This window comes from Podarcis bocagei (assembly GCF_964188305.1).
Source record: "Podarcis bocagei genome assembly, chromosome: 18".
In the NCBI taxonomy this organism is placed as follows: domain Eukaryota; kingdom Metazoa; phylum Chordata; class Lepidosauria; order Squamata; family Lacertidae; genus Podarcis; species Podarcis bocagei.
The window spans coordinates 315,485-327,883 of NC_138144.1; the positions used below are offsets into that span (position 1 = coordinate 315,485).

A 12,399-nucleotide genomic window follows, 5' to 3' on the forward strand; every position below is an offset into this window, starting at 1 on the left:
CTCCCTGAAGGGAGCCTCCCCTCCCAGGCACAGTCTACCTGCCATTGCCAAACAACATCCGTTCTCTGGGTGCTGTGGGCAACAGAAACCCAGGATGGAGCTTTCTAAAAAGAAAGACGGAAAATATTTCCTCCCACAATCGGGCCTTTCCTTCTAAGCCGGGGACCACATGCCCTCACTCGCGACCTTCCGAGGGCCGCATAGCTGGGGTTCCCTCGGGGTTGGGCTGGATGACCTTTGGGTTCTCCCTGTGCAGGAACCTAGAGCAACAGATCCACGGCAGCCGGAGCTGCCCTGAGCCCTGGGCTTGATCCCGCCCCGACTCCATCCCCAGGCTGGCGCAAGAGGGTTAAGCTCCTCTCCCGGCGTCCCACGGGGGGCCCAAAGCCCCACGCGCAGGGCTGGCGCCGCCTCCTCCCTCCAAGCCTCACCCGGACTTCTCTTTCCTTGCCAGAGCTCAGCGGCGGTGGAGGAGAGAGGTTTCCCTGAGCCGGGCAGAGGCTCCTCCAGGTAAGCCACGGATCTGGGCCGCCCCTCGCCCGTCCCAAGGACCCCCTCATAGCACCCAGAGGTGGGGCCACTCAAGGGGTCTGGCCTGTCCGGAGAGGCCGGTCTGCTTTGCAGACAGCTGGTTTTTAAAATCCCGGCTCCCTGTGCCAAGCCAGGTCTTGGCATGCCAGCTGTGTCCTCGGGTGCCCTCAGGGCACTCGCCCGGCCAGCAAAGCCTCAGTCTCCCCCTCCGGGAAATGGGCCTGTTGCTTTTCGCCCAGAGGTTGCGCCAAGGGGTTTTCTGGGGGTGGGAGCTGGTTCTGGACGGCGGTTTTAATCGGGGCAACCCAACTGGGGCAGAGGCGCAGCCCAGATTCCTGCCTTGCAGCGGGTTGGGCTAGATGTCCGCAGGGTCCCTTCGCTGTCAGTTATTCTGGGAATCAAGGGGTTGGACTGGATGACCCCTGGGGACCCCTTTCCATATATATATACCGTATATAAAACTCTTGTATTTCAGGTTAATCCTTTAGGACTTTTAAAAGGTATAATGATATGACAGTTCCGAAGGGTCTGTCAGTAAAGCAGCAAGGTATTAAAGGAAGGAAGGAAGGGAGGGAGGGAGGGAGGGAGGGAGGGAGGGAGGGAGGAATTAGATGGGGAGGGAAGGAAGGAAGGAAGGAAAGAAAGATTAGGTGGCGAAGGAAGGAAGAGAAATTAGGCAAAGGAGGGAAGGAAAGGAAGGGGAAAAGAAAGAAAGAAAGAAAGAAAGAAAGAAAGAAAGAAAGAAAGAAAGAAAGAAAGATTAGGTGGCGAAGGAAGGAAGGAAGGAAGGAAGAAATTAGGTGGCAAAGGAAGGAAGGAAGGAAGGAAGAAATTAGGTGTCAAAGGAAGGAAGGAAGGAAGGAAGGAAGGAAGGAAGGAAGGAAGGAATTAGATGGGGAAGGAAGGAAAGAAAGATTAGGTGGCGAAGGAAGGAAGAGAAATTAGGTGGCAAAGGAGGGAAGGAAGGAAGGGGAAAAGAAAGAAAGAAAGAAAGAAAGAAAGAAAGAAAGAAAGAAAGAAAGAAAGATTAGGTGGGGAAGGAAGGAAGGAAGGAAGGAAGGAAGGAAGGAAGGAAGGAAGGAAGGAAGGAAGGAATTAGGTGGCGAAGGAAGGAAGGAAGGAAGGAAGGAAGGAAGGAAGGGAGGGAGGAGGCAGGCCAGCCCCCCCCCATGTGGTTTTTCCTGGTCCGGCCGGCTTTGGCTGCTTTAATCCCCCCTGGCTCTCGCCTTCTTCTCCCCGAACCCAGGTCCCCGGGGTGCTGAGGGGCCCCCGCGATGGGTGAGCGCCAGGCCCGCGCCAACAGCCTGTTCCTGAACGAGGAGGAGTCCAAGGCGCTGGGGCCGGGGGGCGGGCGGGGGCAGCGCCTGCGCCATGTCCTGCGCAAGAGGGCGGCCCGGGCGCAGGCCAGGATGTACGCCGTCACCCGGGAGAGCGTCCGCAGCTGCCTGCAGAGGAACGCCTTCGTCCTGCTCACCGTCGCCGCCGTCCTTCTGGGTAAGGGGGTGCAAGGGGGGGCTTGGGGTCCCTGCGTAGCCTCAGAGGGGCGTCTTTGGGGTGCCAGGGGTCCGGCGGGGCCAAATCCCCTTGCCGTCCCGAGAAAGCCCTGATTGTGTGCAGAGCGAACCGGCGGAACTCCCCGCTACAGGATTTAAAAGAGGACCGGGGAAATTTGCGGCGTGCGCGGCTTCTCCCAACCAAATTGCAATGGGGGGTACTGAGGCACAGCCCCGGATCTTTGCCGGAGAGCGAAGGGCTCTTTTCGGAGAGAAAAGGGCAATCGCAGGATGAAATCGCGAGCAGGATTCGAATCGTGGGCCGCTGAGCGATCCCACCGCTTCTCTGAAAGGGTATCGTCGCTAGGAAGAGCCAGGCTGTGGGGTGGGTGGGTTAAGCCTCTTCCTTAACATCTGACCCCCTCCAAGCCACAAGGTGACCACCCAAAATGGACTCCCTCTGGGGTTGGGATGGATGACCTTTGGGGAGCCCATCCAATTTCAAGCCTGGGGTTGCTTAACCCAGGAGCCCAGTCAAAGAACTGCAGCCAGGGCAGCAGAATAATAATAATAATAATACCCTCCACATCTGGCTGGGTAAGGTTTGAGGTTCCACATCTGGCCCCTGGAAAGCAGATAATGCTCTGCTTTCTTTAAATCCAAAATACGTAGCTCAGTCGGCGCGAGACTCGACCACAGGGACACGAGTTCGAATGCTGCGCTGGGGAAGAGGGGGTTGGACTAGATGAGCCCCAGGGGTCCCTTCTGGGAGATCTGGGGATCGGCCAGCGCCGGACGGGGAAGGCTGCCGCCCCGCTTTGCGTGTGTGGGTCAGATTAAGCCGGTCACGAGCTGCTTGCAGGCTGAGGCCAAATGGCTCCCAGTACCTAAACAAAAATAAAAATTAAGAAGAGAGGGAGGAGAAAAAGAGCCAGAGAAATTAGCGAGGATTACAGAGGATTGGGAGGGGAAAAAACTCTAGCGAGCTGCAGAGAGGAGATCTGCTTCGCTCTCTCCGCTTGCAAGATCTCAAAAAAGAATGATACATTTTTAAAAGCTTATTTTTAAAACTTTACAAAAATAATTTAAAGTTTTGCAGTTTACATTTCCTAATCTGGTCTCTTTGCAGTTAATCTCAATTTCATATATTTTTGTTTTTATTCCTTCCCCAAATTTGTTGCATCCTGGTCTGGGAATTAATTGGCTTGCAGGGAAAGAACTGCATGAAAACTCTCTATTTTATTTTATTTTTAAAAAGGGAAATATTTAAGCTGTTCTTTAAATATCTCCCCACCTCCCCTTTTAAGTATATACTAGCTGCACTTCCATAAAGGGAAATTTTTAATGTTTGATGTTTTTAATATTGTATTGGGAGCCGCCAATAGAATATATTATTATTATTATTATTATTATTATTATTATTATTATTATTATTAAGCAGGTCAAAGGCGGACAAAATAACCAGCCGATATTCTTGAAACACAACTAAAAATTCGATAAATAGTTTGGGTTTCTGAGCTCTGTGGGCCCACGTCCAAATTGGCTAAAGAAGGGATTTAAGTGACTTTTTAAAGTCCGGGACTCCGGTTCCCATCATCCCCTGCAAGTGGGGTCAGGGGACCATGGGAGTTGTAGTCCGCCTCTGGCTCTGAGCTTCTCCGTCCCTGGCTGCACTCTGCCCATGCCTCTGGGAGCTCTTGACCCGGGAGCGGATCTCTGAGCCCCTCCTTCCGCCCCGCAGGGGTCACCCTGGCGCTGGCCCTGCGGCCCTACAAGCTCACCTTCCGGCAGGTGAAGTACTTCTCCTTCCCCGGGGAGCTCCTGATGCGAATGCTGCAGATGCTGGTCCTGCCCCTCATCGTCTCCAGCCTCATCACAGGTGAGCCCATGCCGGACGACGACCCTGCCGGGCGGGCCAGGAGGGGATCCTTGGCGCTTTTGCACGATAAATGCCTGTGTGCGTGTCGTATAAATATAGAAATGTCAATGTCTAATGTTTAAATAAACATAAATATTTAAATATAAGCAATTAAAATCAGATTTGGATTTGATGACTTATATTTAAATTTTCGCTTTGAATCTGAATTAAATTATGTGTATTTAAACGTTGCATTGGAATTTGAATTTAATGGCTTATATTTAAATACTTTGAATTTCAATTTGAATTTCAAATTTGGATTTCGTTACTTGTATTTAAACCTTTACTTCGCATTTGAATTTCATTACTTACATTTACTTCGCATTTGAATTTCAAATTTGAATTTCATTACTTATATTGAAACATTTACTTTGAATCTCAATTTCAAATTTGAATTTCATTACTTATATTTAAATATTTATTTTGAATTTGAATTTCATTACTTATATTTAAACATTTTGAATTTCAGTTTCAAATTTGAATTTCGTTACTTATACTTAAATATTTACTTTGAATTTGGATTTGATATCGAATTGGAGTTCAAATCAAGATCTAGTTTCCCCCAACTTCTCTCTCTCGTCCGGCCCGGCAGGCATGGCGTCTCTGGACAGCAGTGCTTCGGGCAAGATGGGCTTCCGCGCCGTCGTCTATTACATGCTGACCACCCTGATCGCCGTCTTCATTGGCATCTTCATGGTCCTCATCATCCACCCCGGAAAGGGCAGCAAGGACGCCTTGCACCGCCAGGGCACCGTCGAGCAGGTCCACACCACCGACGCCTTCCTGGACCTCGTCCGGTGAGCGGGACCCCGGGGGGTCATCCAGCCCAACCCCCTGAAAGGCAGGGGTCCCAGCTGAACCATCCCAGGCAGGCAGCCCACCCAAATAATCTGCTTTTCTTTCCCCCTTCCGTCCGCAGGAACATGTTCCCCCCGAACCTGGTGGAGGCCTGCTTCAGACAGGTAAGAGGGGCGGGTTCCCCGTCTCGCCCCATCCAGTGTAGTGGATCCGGCTCGGTCTTAAGACTGTTGCTGCCGGCCAGTGTAGGTGAGATTGGTGGACCAGGCAACGGTCTCCCGAGTTTGTATTCAATCCACCCCTTGATTCGGATTCATGAGGACTGGATCCTTCCTTGCTTGGACTCGGGGCTAGACCACCTGCCTGAAACCGTGGAGGGCCGCTGCTGCCGGTCCGTGTGGGCCATATTGCGCTTGATGGGTCGGAGAACAGATTCCTGAGTCTGTATTAAATGAGTCCCTTGATTCTGAATCCTGAGGACTGGATCCTTCCTCTCTGGGGCTCAGGGCCAGACCAACTGCATTGGGGGCCCAGAACTCTGGACAGCTGCTGCTGCCAGCCAGTGCTGGCACTATGGAGCTCCATGGGCCAGGCAGCAGTTTCCGGAGTTTGTATTCAATTAACCCCTTGATTTGAATTCGTGAGGACTGGATCCTTCCTCTCTTGGGCTCAGTACCAGCCCACCTGCCTGCCTGGAGAGCTGCTGCTGCCAGCCAGTGCAGGCACTATGGAGCTCAATGGGCAGCTTTCCTGGTTTTGCATCAAATCAATCCTCTGTTTTCCCTCTCCCCAGTACAAGACCCAGTACAGCGTCAGAGTCGTCAACCGGACCCTGGCCACGGGAGCCCCCACCGCCGCCCCCCAGGCCTTGCCCCATAACGGCAGCAGCAGCACCAGCACCAGCCTCTCCGCTGCCGCTGCCGCCCTGGCTTCACCCCCCTCGCCGCTGCTGCCGCCTGAGAACACCACTGGCATCTGGCGCAATGTCTCCCAGGCGCTGGGCGCCCTCCCGGAGGTGCTGAGCTCCGAGGAGGTGGTCCCGGGCGCCGGGTCGGTCAACGGAGTCAACGCCCTGGGCCTGGTGGTCTTCTCCATCTGCTTTGGCCTGGTCATCGGGAACATGAAGCAGAGGGGGCTCCCCCTGCGGGAGTTTTTCGACTCCCTCAACGAGGCCATCCTCCGCATGGTGGCCGTCATCATCTGGTGAGCGTCGAACCCGGGGATCTCCGGGTTGCGGGTTCGTTTCCCCCCCCCCCCTTTCAAATGCTTTTTGTTGAGATTTAAGAACACCAACACCAACCAACAAAAATATCAAGTCTAATTAAATGATAATAATAATAATAATAATAATAATAATAATAATAATAATAATAATAATAATTTTTATTTATACCCCGCCCTCCCCAGCCAAGGCCGGACTCAGAGCGGCTTACAAGCAAGAATAAAAACAAGTTGAATGATTACAACTTAAATACAACATTAAAATACAACATTGAAATATTACAATGTAGCCTCATCGCAGGAGGAGAAGGAAAGGAAAAAAGAAAGAGAGGGAGGGAGGGAATCAAATGGGCTCCAAGCCAAAGGCCAGGCGGAAGAACTCTGTCTTGCAGGCCCTGCGGAAAGAAATCAGATCCCACAGGGCCCTGGTCTCATGAGGCAGAGCGTTCCACCAGGCCGGAGCCAGTGTTGAAAAGGCCCTGGCTCTGGTTGAAGCCAGTCTAACTTTCTTAGGGAGTTCCTTCAAAGTGGTTTACAAGAAACAAAATAAAATTCTCAGTAAAAAGAACTGCTTCAAAAAATAAGAATTAAAATCAACCTGGTGTGCTGGAGCTGCCCGTCAGTGCAGACAGCACTGATCTCAGTGGCCTGGCTAGCCGCAAGGCAGATTCCTAAGTCCTTCTCCCTCATGTGGACTAAAGCCTTGCTTTGCTTCCCAGAAGCCCACAAGCCACAAAAATGGTGATTATGAGCAGCTGGCAGAGTCTCCGGCTGGTCCTGACCTCCCCGCGTGGGGCGCCCTTCTCCCCCCCCCCCAGGTACGCCCCCATTGGGATCCTCTTCCTGATCGCAGGCAAGATCCTGGAGATGGAGGACCTGGCGGTGATGGGGGGCCAGCTGGGCATGTACACTCTGACGGTCATTGTGGGGCTGCTGGTCCACGGCCTCCTCGTCCTGCCCCTCATCTACTTCGCCGTCACCCGCAAGAACCCCTGGCGCTTCGTGGGGGGGCTCCTCCAGGCCCTGGTCACCGCCTTCGGGACCTCCTCCAGGTAAGCGGGGGGCAACCCCGGGGGTGGGGTGGTTGTGCCGCCCTTCCTGGCACCCTGAACGGATCAGGCCCAGCGCCGGATTGACATACAAGCTCAACAAGCTCTAGCTTAGGGCCCCACTCTCTTGGGGGGCCACAAAAAAATTTAAAGGGGAAAAAACCCTGGATGTATATTTCCAAAATAAAATCTTTCTATCATCTATCTATCTATCTATCTATCTATCTATCTATCTATCTATCTATCTCTCTATATTTCTACCATCTCACATCTATCTATCATCTATCTATCTATCTCTCTATCATCTCTCTCATCTGTCAATCTATCATCTGTCTATTTGTCTAACTTTCGATCGATTGATCATCTATCTATATCTGTCTGTCTGTCTATCTATTTATCTATCATCTATCTATCATTCTATCATCTCTCTCATCTATCATCTGTCTATCTGTCTATGTTTCAATCGATTGATCTATCTATCTATGTCTGTCTGTCTGTCTGTCTGTCTATCTATATCTATCTATCTATCATCTCTCTCTCATCTATCATCTATCTATCTATCTATCTATCTATCTATCTATCTATCTATCTATCTATGCCAGTACCGGATTTACATATAAGCCAAACAAGCTCTAGCTTAGGGCCCCACTCTCTTGGGGCCCCCCCAAAATATTAAAGGGAAAACACCTGGATGTCCATTTCCAAAATATAAGATAAAAGCAAATAAAATAAAACCTACATCCAGCAACCGTGTTTTGTGTTGTGTCGGCTCCTCGGATGTAAGTCATGGGCCCCGCCTGCTCCCTCAAATATCACAGGTTTGCTCCTTTCCACATATAGGGTGCCGACATTCTGCACGTGCAAATGTGCAAATCTTTAAGCAGAAAACGAGCTCGCTCCCTTAAACCCTTTAAGATTGCTTAATTTTGGGGGGAGGTTTTGCAAAAAAAAAAAAAAAAAAGCCACCTTTGTGTCCCAATTTTCACTTTTTGAAAGCTGGCCAGCCTTCTGCAACTACAGTTCCCAGGGTCCTCTGGGGGGAAAGGAGCTGCGGGTGCGAATCCCCTTCAGACCTGGACCTCGGGGGGGGTGAGGGTGGTCTACTCTGAGTAGGGTTTCAGTCTCGCTCACCCCGGGGCCGCCCTGTCCTCCCTCCCGCAGCTCGGCCACGCTCCCCGTCACGTTCCGGTGCCTGGAGGAGAACAACGGCGTGGACAAGAGGGTGACACGCTTCGTCCTGCCGGTGGGGGCCACCATCAACATGGATGGGACGGCGCTCTATGAGGCGCTGGCCGCCATCTTCATTGCGCAGGTCAACAACTACGAACTGGACTTTGGCCAGATCCTCACCATCAGGTGCGGGGGCGAAAGAGGGGCTCCCTTCTTTCTTTCTTTGAAAAATATTTATGAAATTTCCCATTTTATTTACTGTATTTTTCCCTGTATAAGACTAGTTTTTCTCCCCTAAAAAAATTATGTCCAAAATTTGGGGGGTCTTATATAGATTTTCCCCCGTTTTCTTAAATCGAAGTCCCCCAAAACAGGGAAATCTTATACATGTGGTCGTCTTATAGACGGAAAGACACGGTAATTTCCCATCTATTTCTCCCTTTTCCCTGACGCATTCCAAATTGTGAGCGCATTTTGAGCGCAGTGCTCAAAGGGACCCTTTGGCATCTTGGCCAAGGGACCCTCAAGGGGCATCTAGCCCAACCCCGAAACCCCAGCTCACCCAACTCCCTCTTGCTCTCTGCAGCATCACGGCCACGGCCGCCAGCATCGGGGCGGCCGGCATTCCCCAGGCGGGTCTGGTTACCATGGTGATCGTCCTGACATCCGTGGGGCTGCCAACCGAAGACATCACCTTGATCATGGCAGTCGACTGGTTCCTGTAAGTCCCCGCGAGGCGGGAAGGGGTGACGCTGCCTGCCTGGGCTGGAGGGATCATGTTTATTTATTTACTCATTTATTTTTCTAAAATAATTTTTGCTGGTTTTACACATCATCACGTAACATCACCTCATATCCTCTTATTTTATCTCCTTGGCTCAACTGAGCCCGACGGCTTCCCTCCCTCCCGTCTGACGGTTTACAAAATCAAACTTTCCATCTTTCCATTTCGCTTCGTTTCCTATCCGTGTTAAACCGCGACCTAAAATAATGTATTACTCAACCCAGATAGGGAGCAATTTCATCTTGCAAATCTTCAGATAACCGTGCAAACGATGTTGATTGCTTACAGTTATCTTTCAAAATGATATAATTTTCATTTTATTTTTTAATGAGATTTTGCAGTTATGAATCGTGAGGCTTTCTCGACCGCTTTGGCCCAGAAGCTGCACCCACGGCCTTGGAGAAAATCAGAGAGGCAGCTTGTTTTTCAGGGAATGACCCCAGGTTTCTAGTCTTCAGGGTCCACTTGAAATAGGAGCATAGGAAGCTGTCTTATATCGAGTCTGCTCAGTAGAAGGGGACCCCAGGGGTCATCCAGCCTGACCCCTCTGCAATGCAGGAATCTCAGCTGAAACATCCATGGCACAGGACCTTCCAACCTCTGCTTTAAAAACCTCCAAGGAAGGAGAGTCCACCACCTTCCATCCCAAACAGCTCTCACTGCCAGAAAGATTTTTTCCTGGAATCTCCTTTCCGGGAACTTGAAGCCACGGGTGCGAGTCCCACCCTCTGGAGCAGCAGAAAATAAGCTTGTTCCTTCTTCCATGTGAGATATTAGAGGATGGCTCTCCTATCTCCTCTTTTCCGGGCTAAACACACCCAGCTCCTTCAAACGTTCCTCATCAGGCTCGGTTTCCTGACCCTTGACCCTCTCGGTCGCCCTCCTCTGCCCACCTTCCAGCTTGTCAACATCCTTCTTAAATTGTGGTGCCCAGAACTGGACACAGGATTCCAGGTGTGGCCTGACCAGGGCAGAATAAAAAGGTAAAGGTAAAGGGACCCCTGACCATTAGGTCCGGTCGTGGCCGACTCTGGGGTTGCGGCGCTCATCTCGCTTTACTGGCCGAGGGAGACGGCGCACAGCTTCTGGGTCATGTGGCCAGCAGGACTGAGCCGCTTCTGGCGAACCAGAGCAGCGCACGGAAACGCCCCTTACCTTCCTGCCGGAGTGGTACCTATTTATCTACTTGCACTTTGACGTGCTTTCGAACTGCTAGGTGGGCAGGAGCTGGGATCGAGCAACGGGAGCTCACCCCGTCATTGTGGGGATTCGAACCTCTGACCTTCTGATCGGCAAGTCCTAGGCTCTGTGGTTTAACCCACAGCGCCACCCGCAGAACAGAGTGGGACTATGACTTCCCTTGATCTGGACACTAGACTTCTGTGGATGCAGCCTAGAATAGCATTCGCCTTTTTTGCTGCTGCATCACACTGTGGACTCGTGTTCAGCTTGTGGTCCACTAAGACCCCCAGATCCTTTTCCCATGTCCTGCTAGTGAGCCAGGTATCTCCCAGCCTATATCTGTGCATCTGGTTCTTCCTGCCGAAGTGCAGAAACTGACATTGCCCCCATGTAAATTCATTTTGTTTGAGTCCATTTCTCCCATCTGCTGAGGTCCCTTTCGGCTTGCGGTCCACCCAGACCCCCACATCCTTTCCCACCCCATCTTAACTGCCATTTCTTCCCCCAGAGACCGCCTGCGGACCACCATCAACGTCCTGGGCGACTCTCTGGGCGCGGGCGTGGTGGAGCATTTGTCGCGCCACGAGCTGGAGCTGCAAGACGCCGACTTGGGGGGCGACTCGGGGGCCGAGGAGAACGAGAAGCCCTACCACTTGATCTACCCGGAAAACGACACCCACAAGCACCTCAGCGGAGAGACCGCGATGTGATGGCGCCCAGGAGGGGCCGGGGAGGCAGCCGGGGGCCGGGGCCGGGCCTGTCTGGATTGGAGCCATCGACCGACTGTGAAATGCCAAGGAGAGGCGCAGCCATCATCCTTATCCCCTTCCCCAAATTCTTCCCCCTTCCCCCATATTCTGATACATCATTACAGGCCAAAAAATGAGAGCAGGCAGCGACGGATCTCTAACGGTGACAATTTTGCACGAAAGGATCAGGATTCGAACTCGCGCCTCTCTCTCTCTCCGCCGCAGCGCCTCTTCTTTCGATCACGGGGGTTTCCACGTTATTTAAATCTGGTGCCAATATTCCTTTTTTGTGCTTCCCACCCCCTCCCCGAATCATGTTCATCCCCACTCCAAAAAAACAAACCCTCGTCTTTCCAACACTTGAAGCAAAACACACTTTTTTTGTAAAAAAAAAGAAAGATTGTATAGATGTGATGCTTTACCGGCGTAGAAAATAAACGCTGTTTATTTATGATGACGGTTGGCGCTTTTTTCCTGGGGGTGGGGGGGGGGCACACACCCCTAAACGTTTTGTGAATCATTTGTACTTTGGTCGCTGGATTTATTTCCCCTGCCGATTTGAACTATAAAATGGTGATTTTCTCAAGTGAAAATGAGAGGACCACTAAATGTTCTTTTTTAGGGGGGGGAGCACTGAAGATGGTTATTAAAGCGGAGAATTATGAAATGTCCATGATGGGGGGGGGGAATGGGATTGGGGTCGGGGGAGCTACTGTAATCGGAATTCGCACTCAAGACCCTCTCCCCTTCGGCAAATTCCAGACACTGGGATTCAGGAGCACAGCTGCCTCTGAAAGCCAAGTCACTGGCGCCGTTGATGGTTTTCGTCTCTGATCCATTTTTAAAGCCATCTAGGCTGACGCCCATTAGGGCCGGGAGATATATTGATATATCGTCCCTAACCGGTTTGAAGCCCGTATCAGTTGCTCTTTTATAAATTTGGGGGTTGGGGGGAAGCTATTGGGTTGTCATTTTAATTTTTATTATGTCTTTTGTGGTTTTATATCTTGATTTTATTCCGTGAACCGCCCTGAGACCCCCGGGTATAGGGCAGTATATAAATAATAATAATAATAATAATAATAATAATAATAATAATAATAATAATAATAATAATAATAAAGGACATGAACCACGTGTCTGAAATAAAGTAAAATGGTACAATACAATGTAACACACATATATACACTGTAAAATTAAGTAAAATGATATGATATAATACAATACATACATATACACTGCAAAATAAAGTAAAATAAAATGATATAACGCATAAGCACTGGAAAATAATATACAGTAAAATAAAACAAAGACATATATACAGTGTAAAATAAAATGATGAACACAACATACACACACACATATATATACACTGTAAAATAAAATAAAATGAGACTATAATATGATATAATATAATGAATATATATCTAGCACACGTATATAAACTGCAATGTCTCCTTTTTCAACTCCTTCCTTTCCCCCATTCAAAGCCCCAGCAAAGGCA

General features: G+C 50.3%; 1 protein-coding gene across 1 annotated transcript; it reads left to right on the forward strand.

The window, feature by feature from the left end:
- The first annotated feature begins 468 nt into the window (after positions 1 to 468).
- On the forward strand, positions 469 to 11,352 carry LOC308577523 (excitatory amino acid transporter 1-like). The gene is made up of 10 exons (XM_081177799.1): positions 469 to 510; positions 1,778 to 2,025; positions 3,766 to 3,903; positions 4,535 to 4,739; positions 4,862 to 4,904; positions 5,534 to 5,943; positions 6,780 to 7,013; positions 8,172 to 8,366; positions 8,767 to 8,901; positions 10,655 to 11,352. Exons 2-10 carry the CDS (start codon positions 1,806 to 1,808, stop codon positions 10,854 to 10,856), a joined length of 1,782 nt encoding a protein of 593 aa, XP_081033925.1. The 5' UTR covers positions 469 to 510; positions 1,778 to 1,805; the 3' UTR covers positions 10,857 to 11,352.
- The last annotated feature ends 1,047 nt before the right edge of the window (positions 11,353 to 12,399 follow it).